Source organism: Pinus tabuliformis, chromosome 4_2, assembly GCF_031772625.1.
Source record: "Pinus tabuliformis cultivar Carrire ecotype Pingquan chromosome 4_2, CPIR1, whole genome shotgun sequence".
Lineage (NCBI taxonomy): Eukaryota > Viridiplantae > Streptophyta > Pinopsida > Pinales > Pinaceae > Pinus > Pinus tabuliformis.
In genome coordinates, this window is record NC_142304.1 from 81,429,859 (window position 1) to 81,448,641 (window position 18,783).

At 36.6% G+C, this 18,783-nt stretch overlaps 1 protein-coding gene across 1 annotated transcript in view; it reads right to left on the reverse strand.

Moving 5' to 3' along the window:
- Positions 1-18,783, reverse strand: part of LOC149168306 (uncharacterized) — a 235,554-nt gene that overhangs the window by 48,865 nt on the left and 167,906 nt on the right. The window contains exon 3 of the mRNA XM_089428249.1: positions 17,666-17,880. Coding sequence (XP_089284375.1) covers positions 17,666-17,880 — 215 coding nt within the window. The remainder of the gene's footprint in view (positions 1-17,665; positions 17,881-18,783) is intronic.

The window sequence follows — 18,783 nt, forward strand, 5'->3', positions numbered from 1 at the left end:
AGCAAGGGAGGAATGGAAGAATGATGAAGAAGTGTGGGCACTTATTCGAAAGCTACAAAAAGATTCCAGTACGTCTGATATATTTAGCTGGCAAAATGATTCATTATGGTACAAAGATCGCTTATACCTCTGTAAGAATTCCCAGCTAAAACAAAAGATTCTTATGGAATTGCACACTTCTCCCTTAGGAGGGCACTCGGGATTTTTAAAAACTTACCACAGGGTTAAGAAGGAATTTTTGGGATGGCCTTAAATCAGATATTCATAAGTTTGTGGCGGAATGTTTGGTTTGCCAACAAAATAAAGTTGAAACAATTAAGACACCGGGTCTATTACAACCTTTATCCATTCCAAGCCAACGTTGGGAGGAGGTTTCAATGGATTTTATCACAGGTTTACCCAAGTCTGAGGGAAAGAGTGTCATCATGGTGGTAGTTGACAGACTTACCAAGTATGCACATTTTTATGCATTATCACATCCATTTAAAGCCAGTACAGTTTCTACTGCATTTATGGAAACAATTCAAAAGCTACATGGAAACCCAAAGATTATTGTAAATGACAGAGATCCCATTTTCACTGGAAATTTTTGGACAGAATTATTTTCTTGTCTTGGTACTCAGTTAGCTCATAGCTCATCTTATCATCCTCAATCTGATGGGCAAACTGAGATAGTAAACAAATGTTTGGAAGGATATCTTCGTTGCTTTGTATCTGATAAACAGACACAATGGGTCAAATGGTTGCCTCTGGCTGAATGGTGGTATAACACTTCCATACAGCAACAAAAATGACCCCATTTATGGCACTTTATGGGTATCAACCACCATCCATCACATCATATTTAAGAGAAAATTCTAAGGTTCAGGCAGTGGAACATTACATCGAACATCAACAACAAGTCCTCCAACTCTTAAAGGATAACCTCGTGTTGGCACAAAATAGAATGAAACAACAAGCAGATCAACATCGCAGTGAAAGAAGTTTCGATGTAGGTGATTGGGTATTCCTACGGCTACAACCATATAAGCAAATGTCCCTAAAGCAAGCTAAGAAGGATAATAAATTATCACCAAAGTATTATGGTCCGTACAAGGTGTTGCAAAAGATTGGTACTATGGCATACAAATTGGAGCTTCCTGCAACTTCTCGATTACACCCAGTTTTCCATGTTTCATGTTTAAAGAAGGTTATAGGCGACAAGCTCCCAGTGCAAACAATATTGCCAGAACTTGATGAGGAAGGAAAAATTATATTGGAACCGGAAGCAGTCACAGAAACAGGAACTCGACAGCTACGAAATCGAGCAATTTCAGAGTATCTTATCAAGTGGAAGAACTTATCCGCTGAAGATTCCACATGGGAGGATGAAAATTTTATGCAGAAGTATCCAGAACTACTCGAGCATTGAGGACAACACTTTTTTGAAGGAGAGGGGCATGTTGGGTCCCTATAATACTAGTGATTACCCCATTACTATTGTAGTTATACCCCTTATTTATATTGTTGTGCCCCTATTACCCCCATGTTGTTATTTCTGTGCCCCATAGAATCCCTCTATTGTTATTTTTGTGGCCATATATTATTATTGTTAGGTCGGCTAGATTATATTGTGACTCCTTAGACTCCTATACATAGATAGGAGGTTTTGTCATTTGTATCATCAAATAATTGTTCAGTTGTGTAATGCAAAGGAGGTTGCCCCCTCGAAGAGGCTAAATTCTAAGGCGTTGATCTATCTTTTCTATCTTTTCTTGAGCTGGTTTCACAACAAAGTCACATCTCAATTTGGAGGTGATTTTCCAAAAATAGAAAATCGTCTCTAAATGATCAAGGATGATCTCGACATACGGAATCAACTTTAAAAGCAAATCAATCATGATTATACAAGTCAAGAATTAATATTTTTATCCCTATTATTATTATTATTATTTATAAAATAGCCTAAAGTCATTCACTTTTAATGGATTAATAAAATGAATTCTCTCATGGAACAAGTAAATTAAATTGAGAATATCTTACTTGGCAAATCAACCCTCTCTCTTGGAATAAAATAGTAACTCCACACTTAAGAGAATGTAACTCTCCCTCACTAATTCAATGTATGGCAAAAGTGTAACTCCTCATTAAATGCACTTGTAACTCCCTCATTCAATTCGATTTGTAACTGTCACCAAATATTCTCTCATGTCTAAGTGTAACTCTCTCTCTGCCTAATTTGAATTGTAACTCCTCGTGACAAGGGTGCCTCTCTCTCCATTCTTGAGATGAGTTACACTTCTCCTCAATTAACTCCTCCCTCATGGAATTTGATTCTCCTATTGTTGGCTCAAGGCATGAATTCATTTTGTAAGTCCTCTCTGTTGTCATCTATTTAAGCAAGAGGAAGTGAAAATTGAGAGTAACATGTTCATTGTGAAGAAGAGCAAGTGTTGAGTGTGTGCAAGAGAAGTGTGAGAGCTACTAAAGAGCAAGAGCAAGGGAAGAGTTGGAGCAAGTGTGAAGGACATGATCTGATCAAGGGGAGGAAATCTTCAAGTAAAGAGAAAGTGCACTTCAGCTACAAGTTGATCAGAGATTGGTGACTATATCCATTACCATTCTCTCTCTCTCTATACCCTGCTGAGCAATTGAAGAAATCTAATATAAGAATGTTATGAATTAAATATTCATAACTCAATATATATATATATATATATAATATTAAAATAATAATAAATAAATATTAATTAACAAATTACTAAATAAATTAAAATTAAGCTAAGTTAGTCAATTAGTTTTTGAAGAGACAATAGTTCAAAAGGACGTGTCTTTTTAGGCTTGTGGCCAGTCAACTCCTATAAAGGAGAACTGCTCTAGCCTTGTAAAATCATAATCAAATACTGAATAAAAAAAATATATTGATTTACATTCAAATGTGTAATTCATCTGCAAATATAAGCGATCAGAAAAATTTATGTTTCATTGGTATCAGAATCCTCCCTTTGTTGAGTTCACTCACCATGGGAAGCTTTGTGTTTCACTCGCCATCCGTCCTTCTTAATCGATCTGTTGCTCCCCGTCGATCCGCAGCTCTCTGTCCTCAACCCTGTCCGCTTCGTAACCCTATCCCTGTCTATCACGTGCCTTCAAAGAATCGTTGACCACCACACCTCTGCCTGCTCTCCACCATTGAGTCAACGTCCAAGTCTCTGTTGCGTTTATCCAGTGCGTTGTCGACTTGTCTCAGCCCATCCACACACACACAGTTAATAAAAATTGCAGTCCTCCGCTGTCAAACAACGTGGTCCCTACTCGAAGGTCAGCGGATAAGGTGACGCATGTTCGTACGCGCTCGGTATATAAATATAAGTGGATACGTCGTGATCTACGTATATACAGCGGGCTCAATACACATAACGAAAGGTCAACGAACGGTCCAAAAGTCAAGGGACATGAGGTGGATTCTGGCATCGGTTCATACATGGCCTGATCCATGTATAAATCGTGAATAGTGAAACCGTGAACTGAATCGATACATATATATATATTTGCGTTGATATAGTACAATTGGTCGATATATCACATTGGTCAAACCGTTGTCAGGTCTATATATTTATTTGGGTCAAATAACATTATAGCTATCTTAAGGTAATTAAATTGATTTAGTTAATTAAAGTTATTTAATTATTATAAAAATAATGATAATTATTAGAAAAATAATTAAAAAAAATTATTATATAAAAAAAGATCAAATTTATTGGGTCCACTAGGAAAAAGAAGAACAAAATGGGGAGTAATGACGACATTCAAAGAAATTTCAAGAAAAACTCAACAGAATGCACAAGAGCCTTGACAATGTCGAAAGAAAGCAAGACGAATTCGGGAAGAGCCAAGACCAAATGGTAGAAAATATCAAAGAAATTAAGAGCATGATGAGTCAATTTATGGGTGGAGTCAATCCACCTTTTAATCCCTCAGCCACGCAAAGTGTAAAAACTCCGGAAGGCGAAATTTTTCCAAGTCATGAATTTTCGATGTGTTGACAACTACGTGTCAACGACCCATAGCAGTACACCCACTTTTTCGCAAAATGGATAGCACCTAATCGATGTGTCTGTGTCGTCCAGCTATCATCATCAGCCTAATTGTCATGTATGATGTTATAATGTAAACCCATTCTGCATATATGTGATGTAAATAATCTCAGAAGATTTGTGTCATGTATGTAATTGCCTAAGTAAAACCTATTTTTCTAGTAACGATCTACATTCTAGGAGGTTTTTTGTCTCACCGATCCATTCTTGGATGGTCGGCATAGTTTTCCTTCAGCTTTACTCCAACGTCGGAATGAATTTTGTCATCAGGATCTTAGGAGAGTCCTAGTGTTATAGATCGAGTCTATGTAAAAATGATTTGAGAATAATCCTAACTATTTGATTAGGTTATTTTATTACAAATTGTTTGATCTGCTAGATTATATTTTGGTGTCGCAGAACTGGATAGTCTGTGAGGATCTTTTGCAAATGGGTTTTCCCCCTTGAGATGTAAAAAATGTAAAAATCATGATGTAAAGTGTCTTGAGGGTTAGAAAAATAATTTATCCCCTCATAGGTTAATTAATTAAATTTCTGGCCAAAATTAATTAAAATCCTAAGCCAGAAATTTAATTAATTATAGGTCCTAGGTAAATTTAAATTTTCCAAAGGCAAAATTCATGGGTCCTTTAAAAAATAAATTTTAAGAGGTCCAGGGACTAAGGTTAATTGATTATTTTGCTAAATTTTAAGCCTTTTGTCCCTGGGGTTAAGTCAAAGTCAAAATTTTGAGGAAATTAATTCAAAAAATTAATTTTTGAATTAATTAAAATGTGTTCAATCGAAAAATTCGAAATTTCCTCAATAATTAAAATTTCGACGGATGAGATTAAAAGAAATTTTGATCCTCATCAACGGTCGAGATTACTTTGACAAGGATCACTCAAACTAGCCGTTGGAAGATTTATCTTTAAATAGGAGGTCAATTGTCAGTTGAGATCATCCGATCTCTGGATCGTGTACTAAGCTCTCAAACTCTCTTGTATACTTTTTTGAATTAATGCAAAAGTCTTTGGGGTTTCAGCATGTTGTATTGTGTCTCTTCATGAATTTATGGTAACATTGTTTTAATTTTTGCTTAATATTATGTGAAAACTATCAATCAATAGCTCTCTTAGAATAATCTGAATACAGGTATCTTACTCAGTTTGTTGGATCTAGGGTAACATTTTTTATTTTGATTGAAGTAGCAAGTATCTCTATTTCTTCATTATTTTATTGTTGTTCTATTTCTCTACTTGATTTGATGGTTGATCTAGTGTTTGCAGAAGATGTCTCAGGTTCTCATTGAGCGTTTGGGGATAGTCTTCGGTTGGACCAACCAACTCTCAACACATAATTTCTGAAGAGCCTACTTTATATAAGCCTCAAGATTTATCTAACGATAATTTTTTTCCTGCATGGTGTTTTTGGGCTAGTACCTCTCTAAAATTTCAAAATCTTTTAAATATTTTGTGGAAATTTTGATAGGTCTGACTATTAAGAGCCTTAAATTATCAGATCTAGGAGCAGAGTTGGACTCATACCCCTAAGATCTGATAAATCTGTAAATTATTTTATAGATCTGTAAATTATTTGTATAGATCTATTATTTACTTGTGTAGATCTGAAATTTTGTAACATAATTTTGAATTTTAACACTTGGGTTTTTTGGATTTTCTCTATTTTTATACATATTGGGTATTGGGGTTTTCTCTTTTCACTTGTGCAGAAATAGATTTGAGAAATCAGCCAAGAAAATCTTTAGATCTGAGCTAGATCTAGACCCTGGAGGGCAAGATCTGGGCTCAAAGATTGTTTGCAAGAATAGATCTAAGAAATCAGCCAAGTAAATCTTCAGATTTGAGCTAGATCTAGACCCTGGAGGGCAAGATCTTATCCCAAATCTTTTTACAAGGCCAACCATTAAAGATTTTGCAATAAATCTGAAAATCTGAAACAAAATAAAAAAATTTCAGAACAAGGGCTTCATGTTTTGGGGCTCCTAAGCCCAAATCTGCCTTCTCCTAGCCCAACGCTAGTTTATTGGCTCTGTGCTAGCTCTCATTGGCACTAGATTCCCCTTGCTCCATTTATGATCTGAATATTTAATTTTCTGAAGCTAATCATTGGTGGGTTTTTGCACTTGGGCAAGTGATCTTCAAGGCCTAGGGCCTAAGGGTTTGATCTTTAAACCATCTTTTTCCTCATTGTTTGTTAAAACAGTCATATATCTTTATAATAGTGGTGAAAAACACATCTAAGTGGTTTGAAATTAACTAAAAAATTTCTAAATACATTAATAAGTCATTTATGTTTGATGTGTATCAAGAATTTGGCCTAGATCTACATTTTGGGTCACTATTATCTCTGAATAATTCTGTTTCTGAAGTCTGAAATATAATAGTGGAAAAATTTCATGTGGGTTAACCTCAGTTCCTAAGTTGTCTAATACATTAAGGAACTAATTTCTTGAGTTGGGCATTCATCATTAGGCTTATTTCATGTTTTAATTGTTGGCTGTAATAAGTATATCAGATCTGATATAATTCCGGAAATCACATCATAACAGACTGAAAATTTCTGATAACTCATGTGGGCAAGTTTGGAGAAATTTCGGTAAATTTTTGGCATAAAGATATCATCGATAGCTTACTGTTTTCATTGTCATATTGCTATTGTCATAAGGTTTTTCTTACTGCTGTCCTAAAAATTAATTTCTGAAAATTAAGTACTCTATCATGGATTGTGATAAAATGCATATCCTTTGTTTCATAAGCTGAGTATTTTTTAAGCATCTGTTGATATTAATTACAAAGAAGTTTTTGTTCTCTTTGAGCTATAACTATATCTGAAAATTTTGAAATAAGCTTGTGTTTAATTGTAATATCTTCAGGGGTTTAATTTTGAGTCTTCATTTAATAAAGCAAACATTTCATTTGGGTATTGGAAGTTTCTGCGACATAAGCATCTTTTCATCCTTGAATCTAACTTCATCTCATATTCTCATCAACTGGTGTATTTGCATATAAGTTAGTTTTGCATAAATAAAATTTACTTCCAAGCATAAGCTTGGTCGATAGACAATAGAGATCTCCATCCGTCTTTTCTTGATAGATTTGCTTGAATAGTACTTAAAACGGTGACCTTGCAGTCATCAAAGCCACAGTTTTCTGCAGCGCCGGAGGCACCAGGTATGTTAGAAGTTCAGGAGAGGTATCGTTAATCACACCTTAGTGTGCTTCTCCTGATCTTCTCTCTGCCAATTACTACAAAATCGGGCTCAACACAAAAAGGATTGAAGGGTTCACATTTAAATAAGCATTTAACTAAAATTAACCAATATTCTTGCATCTCACATTAGTTTTAGGATCTGCATTTCATATAAAATAGTAATTCATCTAAGCAGCAATTGCTAATTGATTACTTGGTCTTAATTTCCCTAGCAAGATCGTTGACTCCATAAGGCACTGGTATCAATCGTTTAAAATCTAATCAAATCTAATCAAATCCTATAAGTTTTGCTAAATCTTAATCAAGTACTTGATCGTTTCACTGTATCTCCCGAACTGGTTGGTTCCCAACTAGTTCTTCATTCCACTTTTCCATAGGGTCTACCCCCCCAGCCTATTGTAGGGAGACAGCTTAAACAGAGAGATTGGGGATCAGGGTAACAGCCCTCGATCTGAGCCATTGTCGTGGTGGCTAGACATTCTATGTGACAACACGATGATGCACAAAAAGCCACGAGTACCACATATACATTTCGAAAGAAGTTAGTACCATACAAAGTTTCCCGATAGAGACAACCATAAAGTTAAAAGAGAATTACCTAAGTACGATGGTAAGGACCATAAAGGTGCCCATTGTATGGGTAAATAAAATGGACACCATTTTCAGAGCAAACCAACCAATAGGTGAACAAGCAAAGTTCACAACCGCATCTAACAACCTAGAAGCAAAAGCATATGATTGGTTCCTATGGTGGTCTAACAAATGTGCAACTCGCTCGTTCAATTGGGAAAATTTTAGAAAAGCCCTACTAAAAAGGTTTCACGACAAAGAAGAAGACGATGTCTATGAAAAAATTGTCCACCTCAAACATAAAGGATTAGTAAGCGTATACACCCACGAGTGGAAAGTATTAGCTATAAGGCAAAGGGGATTCTCAGACGAAGAACTATTAAAAATGTATCGATGTGGCCTTAATTTGGGAAGAATTAAAACTATATAAACCTCAAACCATTGAAGAGGCTAGACATGCAACAATAATTATGGAGCCGAAATCTAAACTCCATAAAGCGCCATATGCCAGTAATGAAAAATCCAACAACTACTCAAAGGGGAAGTCAAGTAAACCATATTCAGAAAACACTGGTAAGTACGTTCCACCACCAATGCACAATGGAGGAAAACAACAGTCAAATGTTGAAAGAAAAAGGGATGGAAAGTGCTGGACATGTGGAGACAAATATTCCCCGTGGCACAAATGCACTTCGCAAAAACTTTACAACTGTGAAGCAGAACAAAAAGAAGAATCTCCAGAGGATAGCTCTGACGAAGAAAACAATGAAGAAGATAAGACCCCTAATCTAGATCCAGAAGAAGAGAATATGCCACGAATTTCTCTGGCAGCCATCACGGAGATAGCTCAACCACAGACACTGAAGCTTAAAGGACATATCAAGAAACAAAACATTATCGCTTTAATAGATTCAAGAAGTACACACAACTTTATATATGTCAATGTCACAAAAGACTGAACATTTTTGCATACCCTGTAGCAAATTTAAAAGTTATGGTGGCAAGATGGAAAACAAATAGATGGAATAGGAAAGTGCCATAAAGTTAAAATGTAACTGAATGAATACAAAATGGAGTCCAGTTTTTATACGGACCCTTTAGGAAGAGTAAATGTCGTCTTAGTAGTACAATGGTTGCAAACACTAGGGACGTATTTAGCAAATCTCCAAAAACAGTTCATTAAGTTCAAAATGGATGGAAGGAAGTATAAGTTGTTTGGTTTCCAAGCTCCACCTACCCAAGTCATTTTTGCTCAACAAATGAAAAAACTTATTCGCAAAGGAGCCTCAATATTCATTGCACAATATCAACAGTTAGAGTTATTATCGATGGAAGGGGTTCACCAATAGTCTGAAGTTTCATCCTTAATCTAGAAATATGAGAAGGTTTTTCAAGATCTACCGATGAAATTGCCTCCAATAATGTCCCAAATGCAAAAATATTGGGTTTCCTCGATATTTTAACTCAAAATTTCCTCAAACAAAACTTTCATTCATAAATAGAAGATTTCCATGTAAATTCAACACCATAGAACTGTAAATAACAATAACGAATAGAAATAATCTCAGCTTTATTCATAATATATAAACTGGGGCTACATGCACATACAACCATAAGAGCTGAGATGAAAAGTTGGCCTCCAAGATAATCTATTGCACCGCTATGCTGGCCCCTCCAAACAGAATTGAACTGTACTGGTGAGCTCTCCTATGAATTTTGGATGAATGTATCAAGGGGAGATGGGTACTTGCCCAATCTCACTGAATCACCCAAGGGTTTCCGTCCTGAGGCTACAAATGGAGTAGAGAAAAGGGTTCTCAACATCTCATACAAGAAACAATATCAAATCCAAGATGTCCTCTAATGGCTTCCTCCTCCTCTTTTATAGATCTGATGGACCCTTCTAGAACCTTCTATTTTATTATTATTTTAATCATGGGGCACTTTTCCCTCTTTTATTTTAATTAAAATATTATGTTTAATGCAAGAAAAGGGTAAACTGGCCACCATGCCTCCTCATGTCACTGAAACTCACATCTAACCACAGACACTCCAATCACGTAGATCTTCTCGTTCCGGTTCCAACGAGATATTACACTAAGGCGTTTTGTCAAGTATTCCTCTCGGAATGCCACCTTAAGTGTAATTAATTGAGTCAGGCCCAATAATAACTTTGTTTTCTGAAAGTTGTCAGAATGCGCTGGAACGAAAGGCAAACAGTGTGGATGATGGAATATACCAAGCAAATGCCATCGGATCTCATAGAAACTCCTCAAAACCCCTCCAAAAGCCCCTAGGCCCGCTGATGACACCAACCTGCGCATGTGACTTGTCTGCCCCCAACTCTGAAAGTCCATCCTAACCATGTCATAAGGAAAATCAGAAAAAAGGAACATTACACTTCCTGAAAGGAAAATTGAACATCTCATTGAAGTCAAACCATATTCAACCCCAGTAAATGTAAAGCCATATCGCTACCCCCGTCATCATAAAACAGAAATAGAACAATCGATACAAGATATGTTAAAGCATGGAGTCATTACGAAAAGTAGAAGTCCATACGATGCACCAATAGTATTGGTCAGGAAGAAAGATGGATCCTTCTGGTTGTGTATAGATTACAGGGGGTTAAACAAAATTACTATTAAACATAAATTTTCGATACCATTCATTGATGAGATGCTAGACGAGCTCCATGGTGCTGAATATTTCTCAAAATTAGATTTGAGATCTGGTTACTATCAAATTCGAGTGAGATTAGAAGACATCGAAAAGACTGCATTCAAAACACAAGAAGGGCACTATGAGTTTAAGGTAATGCCATTTGGTTTAACAAATGAACCAGCCACCTTCCAGACAACCATGAATGAGCTTTTCTATCCATACCTACGAAAATTTGTATTAGTTTTTTTCGACGATATTCTCGTTTACAGTAAGACATGGAAGGAGCACCTCAAGCATCTGGAGGAAGTACTTTCCGTATTAGAGAAGAATCAATTTTACACCAAGCTATCAAAATGTACGTTTGGGCAAAAGGAAGTTGAATACCTGTGACGCGTTATATCCAGGGAAGGAATCAAAGTGGACCCCAACAAAATCAAAGCAATTAAAGAATGGCTCAAACCCAATAATGTATCAAAACTAAGAGGATTTCTAGGTTTAACTAGGTATTACAAAAGGTTCATAAAAAACTATGCACATATGACAGCGCCCCTGACCAACTTGTTGAAAAATAATGCTTTTCAATGGAATAACCAGGCAAATGAATGCTCGAGAATCTTAAAAAAGTGATGTCAACCACATCGGTACTGGCAACTCCAGACTTTTCCAAACCATTCATAGTTGAATGTGATGCTTTAGGGTTCAGAATTGGAGCAATATTAATGCAAGACAACCATACTATAGCCTTCGAGAGTAGGGAACTTAACAAACGGGAAAGCTTAAAATCAACTTACCAAAAGGAGATGGTTTCCATCATACATGCTTTAACTAAATGGCAACAGTACCTGCTCAAAAAATAAGTTCTCAATCTGAACTGATCATAATAGTCTTCAATTTCTACTTCAACAAAAACATCGTCAACAGAACAACAAACGTAGATGGAGAAACTTTCAGCATTCAACCTAGAAATATCGCACAAAAAGGGAAAGGAAAATGTTGTAGTTGATGCACTCTCATGTAAGGATGATGACAACGCAACATGCACCGCCTTGATAGCTGTTCCTGAGTGGTTAGATGAAATACGAGCTGAGTATGCCAATTTTGAATGGAAAAATGACATATTATGGTACAAAGGTGGAATTTACCTAACCGTAACATCCAAATTTAGAATGTAAATTCGGAATCTCACAATTCTCCTATAGTTGGCCATGTCAGATTCTTCAAAACTTACTACAACATTCGACAATGATTCTATTGGAAGGGTATGAGTAAGGAAATCCAAAAATAGGTTGCGGAATGTGATGTTTGTCAGAGAAATGAGAGTGAAAATATCCCAACCCTTCGTTTACTACACCCATTATATATTCCAAATCAAAAATGGGAGGAAATTTCAATGGACTTCATTGAAGGACTACCTATGTTTGATGGTAAGGACAAGATATTTGTCGTAGTTGACAGACTCACTAAATATGCCCACTTCATGGCAATCAAAAAAACTGAGACAACTAAGCAAATTGTGGATGTGTTTTGTAAAAACATTTACAAATTACATGGCTTTCCCAAAGTCATTGTCAGTGATAGAGACGCAAAATTTAAGGGCATTTTTTGGAAATATTTCTACCACCAAGCGAGAATATCTCTCAACATGAGTTTGGCTTATTACCCCCAGACAGATGGTCAAACTTAACTTGTAAATAAATTTTTGAAAACATATCTTCGTCGTTTCGTCACCGACAAACAAAACAAATGGTCTTAGTGGCTACACCTAGCAGAATGGTGGTATAATACCACCTATCATACTTCAGCTAAAATGACGCCTTTCCAAGCCCTATATGGCTATGAACCACCCAAGTGGAAGGATTTTGCGCTACTCGCTTCTAAGGTACAAGCAATAAAATACCACTTAGAAGAAAACCAAAGAATTATTAACTTGTTAAAAGAAAACCTAACAGTGGCACGTAATAGAATGAAGAAACAAGCCGACCAGCACCACACCGAAAGAGAGTTCAAAGAAGGAGAGTGGGCCTTTGTTAGACCTCAACCCTATAAGCAGTTATCATCAAAACAACAAGGGGAAAATAATTTATCTCCTAAATATTATGGACCATACCAAATAATCAAAAAAATAAGTAGCATAGCATATGGATTGAAGCTACCAGACAATTGTCGAATCCACAATACATTTCATGTATCAAGTCTCAAAAAAGTATTGTGGCAAAATCAAACAGCTCAAACAAAGATACCCAAGACTGATGAAGAAAGAAGAATCATCTTAGAACCTGAAGGCATACTCGCTACCAGAGAGAAGGAATTATGTTCCAAGACTATTAAGGAGTACCTTATCAAATGGAAGAAACTACCAAAGGCAGCAATCTAAGTGGGGTCACAAGCTAAGTGGGCTTGATTGTGGGGAAAACTCCACAGTTAAGCGCACTTGAGCCAGAGGCGATCTGGGATGCGTGACCTCCCGGGAAGTCCTGGTTACCGGGTGCAAGCCCCAGAAGTGATAATTGATGCTATGTGATTAATTTCACTAGTTTCAATCCCACCTCTTCACCCTTGTGAGCATCACCCGATGCAATGAGTGTTAAGTGGACTAATCAAAAATCATGAGAAAGTAGTCAGTTACAACTACCTCTCATGGAAATGGTCATACATGAATGACTTACTTAATGCAGTTGAATCCCAAAAATTGATATCTAATATAATGCGTTGCGAAAACCCCTTAATACTTAAACGCATTAGGGTTGTTCGAGCTCCATGAAAGTGTATATATAAGTTGTTAATTTTAGGTATGTTCTATGCTGAGAGAAAATTTACTTCAATTTTCCATATTAGCTCAATATCAATTCCAGATTAGCAATCACATTTAGCATGATAGTAAAATACAGATAGACATAAACATAAATCGCAGAAAAGAAGCCAAGACAAGAGGACACAAGATGTGGCGCCAGCCAATGACAAACCCCAATGTGGGGAAACCCTTGATCACTTCTTCTTATGTTCTTCAATAGTTCAGCAGAGAGAGAGAGATAGTACATATACATCAAAAGTCAACATTTTGACTTGTCAAAATAAGAGCAGAGATCTTCTCTAGGAAGATGAAAAATGAGGTAGCAGATCTAAACACGGGTGATTCCATCACCATGTTGTACCCATCACTGTGTTGCACCTATCACTGTGTTGCACTTCGTTACACTATGTTGCACTCATCATACTACATCCATCATCATTGTGTTGCACCCATCATACTGCACTTCATCATCACTATGTTGCACCATTCATGCTGCATCTCATCATGCTACATCTCATCATGTTGCATCCTTCATCATGTTGCATCTCATCATGCTGCATCCAAGCTGTTAGGTAACTAAGCCCTTCAAGGGCTGCAAACCACCTAGGAGAGCCCCTCCTAATCCATACTGCCACCTACACTCAATGCATGTTGCAATATTCCCATGGAACAGCCTTAGCTGCTTGCTATGGCTTGCAGCCTAGCAAAGCAGCTGGTTGTAGCAATCTATTCTTCCAACAGGTCTCATTCATGCCCAGACATAATCTTGATACATCGTTGCCTTCTATACTTATTCAAGCTGCATTTAAGTTCCTTATTTCAGTGTATAGGTTCACTGTTGATCAGCTATCCTTAGCAGTGAATAGGGCTTCATCATATCATCGAACAACAGATTAGAAGGCTACGTTAGGGCTCCTTGATAGCCCTTGAGGACTGCGGCTAGGGCAGCTTATATAGACCCCTCTTTGACTGTGTATAGGGTTGGTTAAGGCCTCCTCTTCCCAGCGTATTAGGATCCTTCTTCTTGCTGCATAGAACCGTCATCTGACTGTGGATTATGACATCTCCTAGCTGCGTAGACAGGTCTTCTTTTGCTGCATATAAAAGCTCCCTTTTACATAGGAGTCTCCTTTAGAACAGCGTATAGATTAGGCTAGTGTTTAGGGTGCATCTTGGTTGTGACTAGTGCACACATAGAACTGCGGCTAGGTCTCTTTTGAACAACGTGTAGACCTCTCCTTAGGACAGCGGATTGAGGACCCTTTGAACAGCGTATTGACTGTGATTTTATCTTCCCATTACTGCGTCTAGGGCACTCTAGAATAGTGGCATTAGACCTGTGTTTAGGTTACTCCCTTACTGTGTTAGGACTTCTTCCATAACTGTGTTAGAGTCTAGGGCATCCTCTAGGACAGCGAATTAGATTCCAGGGCATCCTTCCATGACAGCGTATTAGATTCTTCCATGGCTGCTTGCAAGACTCCTCCAAGACTGCGTTAAGGGCTTGCTTCATTGACTGTAAATTAGGGCAGCGTAGGATCTTCAAGAAGACCCTTTTTCTTCCACGTCTAGGGCACTTCATGGCAGTGTTAGGGCATCACTAGGCTTCTTCCCTTTCCTGCGGATTAGGGCATCATTAGGCCAACGTATATCCTAGGGCACTCCCTCTAGATCTCTTCTTCATCAAACCCAAAACAGAATGAAGAGAGATCACAAGAGTGTGTGTCAAAGTGACTTGAAGGCCACCTCTATTTATACTAAAACGTGGAGGACAAGTGGGGGTAATTTGGTTGTTGGCCGACCTTGACGAATTGTCACATAACACAAATAAATTCATATCTCCATGAATACATGTCGGAATTGGATGATCTTTAGATCAATCCTACACCTCTCGACGAGAGGAATCCAAGAAAAATATCCGCTGCCATAAATAAGAAGACCCTCATGGAGTTTGGCCCTAGTTGCCAATTTTAACATAAGTGCCATCGACCTCATTTGATATATATCATCCAAGCTAAGTTCGATCTCAAGAAGAAAAGCAAGAGAAGAGAGCAAACAAGAAGAGGAGACTTGAAGGAAGAAGATCGAAGTCTTGAAGTTTGTTTTGGGTCACATTATCCCACATGTGCAAGAAAAATTAGGGCACACTTTGTTGCTGCTCAACAAAAATTGCAGTCATCTTAAAAGGCCGAAATCAAGTGCCAAAAGGATCAAACTTGGAGACCAAAATACCAAAGAAAGACAAGCACCCTAAGCGAATGAAAAAGGAGATCTGTTTTACCATATTCCTCCCACACGTGCGAAGTTACAGGCATTTCAGGAAGGACGAAAATTGCAAGTCTGAAGAAGGAAGCAAAAAGTGTTGCAGGGGTCGAAGTTAAGGACTAAGAGAAGTTTGACTACAAGTTGACTTTGTTGAAGTTGAAGTACATTGAAGGAAAGGTTGACTTGGTCTTGGAGGGGTCTTTGTCTTTGGTCTAATAGGTCTTGGAATTCGTCATTTGAAAATTCTACAAGAAGAGAAGAATTCTTGTGGGTTTTCCTCTCTAGGAAAGGTTTTGGCCCTAGCTAGCAACCTATATCTTGTATCCTCTTTGTTCTATTGATCATGTTTTGGTAGTTGTTTGATGATAACAACACTATAATAATCAAGTGAAGAAGACGCTAATTATAAATTCTACAAGTTGAAGTTAAAGAACATCACAAACAGATATCAAATTAAGTGAAATCACCCTAATCCAACTGCCCATAGATTTCTCAACAGACCAATTCTAAAAGTCTACGTAAAAATGAAAGATGAGAATAAATGGGAGAAGTTATGAATGAATATTTGTTGCAAAATTCATGGAGATATTGTGGAGATACTTATGGAAATGGTTTGAATTAAATATTTTATTATGACATAATTTTTACGGTCACCTATTCTTATATATATTATAAAGTTACCAAATATACAATAAATATACACACATTAATGGTTTAATTAATAGAATTGCCCTTTTAGGAGTTCCCTAACTATAAACCCCTGTGTCCTTTGCTTCATATATATGTTTGTATATGTTTGTTAATGGCTATTAAAGTCAACATCCTAGACATAAAGTGATTTGATGGTGCACCTTCTCCTTGACACTATCGACTCTATTGTTCCGTGAGTTAACACTTGATTGGTTCATGATCTCTATTTAAAGAGCATGGTTGTGAGAAATTTATATGTAATTTTTTTAATTCTTCATTAATATATTGCCTCACGTGGCCGCATTGGTTAGGGCCATAGACTATTTCCCTCATTGAGGGTTTTAACCATGACATACACTAGCATACCAAACTTTGATCTATTTGTGTGAGCAGTTACTAGAGTCAACCTATGTGGAAATATCTTGTTTCTCAAACATATTCAAGAGCCTATATGGAAATTTCTCTCTTTTATTAGTAAGTTGATAAAAGTCTAACTCAATTTTTTTATCGCAATTAAATGACCAATAAGGCATTTTAAGAAAGCACCTAAACCCAGTAAAATTGATGATCAATCATCAAACAATCCTGACGCATCCAAGTATTTTGCAGTACTCCAAGTCTTATTGCATTGAGAGAAGCAAGGTCCACTCTACAGATGTGAGGTAATGCTAATAAACTGAAATTAAAGAAAAGTTGAAGTCCATAATGTAAAAGTGAAGAAATAAAAACATGCCATAATAATAAAAAAGAATATAGTAAAAATGTGAACATAATAATAAAATGAACTAGCGTGGATCCATCTTAATTCCAATCTTTTAAGCACACAGAATTTTTCTTTGATTTCTTTTTTATCTCTCTTGGTGCTTAATAGATCTGAGGTTTAGATGGATCTATGCCGGTAACCAAAATTACAATGAGATGCTGCTAACAGCAATGTTTGTCTAATTATCCAACTTTAACACATGCTAAACATAATATTGCCTGCAAATTCTTATAATAAAAGTTAAAAACAACCAGAGAACAAGAGCATTACATAGAAAGAACAAGAATATATACTTATTAAGCGCACAAAAATAGTTCAGGAGTGCAGAATGCACCAATATACTTGTCAAAGTTAAGTTGTACAGCAATTTAAAATTCGATTTGAATCCAATTCAGGAAAAACAGAAATCTTACTTCTGGCAGAAGAACCAAAACAGAAGAATCCTAAAACATCTTGCTTTTATGTAAAGCCATAAGAAGGAAGTTGTTCCCGAAACCAATGTATGTTCGGAAATCCTAGAATTTTCCCCCTCATTTCTCAATATTCTTGTAGATTACTGACACATGGGAACCTAATAGACGATAGGGGTTATGAAGAAATATTTAAATGCTCATATGTGTATAGAATACTTACACAGCAATAACTGAAAACACTACAAGAGCGGGACTTCTCTGAAGAGCATACACAGGAACTGCCTTGCCTTTGTAGGGATAAAATATTGATACAACACCAAAAATCGATGATAATAACAAGAATACGATAGAAAAGCTGCCCAAGGCAATAGTAGGATCATGTGGGTAAATGCAGATGGCAATGTCTTTTTTTATTATAGAGTATCCAGCAGCAGGCTGCAGAGCATTGACAGAGAAAAAACTCTAATCAGTTTCGCACAATAATTTGACCACCAAATGCTGATATACTCAATAGAACACCAATGAAAAAGAGTGAAGACTCAAATAATTCTGTATAATTGCTCGAATTCTCAAAGTATTGTCAACAACAAAGCACCATTAGTTATTACACATCAACCACGAAATATAAGTATCAGATTCATTTTAAGTTTTCTGTTGAGAAGATTTTAAGAGACTAGTTTTCTTCACATGTTGATAATTCCATTCATCAGTACCATCCGGCATCAATAATGTTTTTATTTACTAATAACGCAGCAACCATGGAACATGACTTCATATTCTTTTTAAGCTCTGTTGAGAAAATTCAACAATAAGGGTATAATTTTCTTGGCATGTTGACAATTCCATTCATCAGTTCTACCATTAAAAGTGTTTTCATTTGATTTTCCATTGAAATTTTTAGTTCAGACAAGTGTCTTCCACATTGGCCTGGTGTCTAGTATGTGGGAGAATGTCCAAAAGTGATCCTTAGAACATTGAGTTTACAAGTTTTAAAGATAAAGTGACTTTTGTGCATTATTAATGAATAAAATGACTTAAGTGATTTAAGTTGTGATAACGAAAGATTATATCACAACCGTAGATCTTATAGGTTTAGGACTTAATATGAGCCATTAGATGTAGGTTTAAGGTAAATTCATAATGATGAGACATAAAAGGAGATTCTAGAGAAAGGCACCATTATTATTGAATTCATTTTTAAAGAGAGACAGAGGAGAATAGCTGAAGAAAGAGGAGAGAAGGTGCAGCAAGAGGATGCATTTACCAAGAACATTTGGTGGCACACAAACCAAGAAAAGTTCCAGCAATTATTACAGGTCGTACAGCTGTTAGTATGCA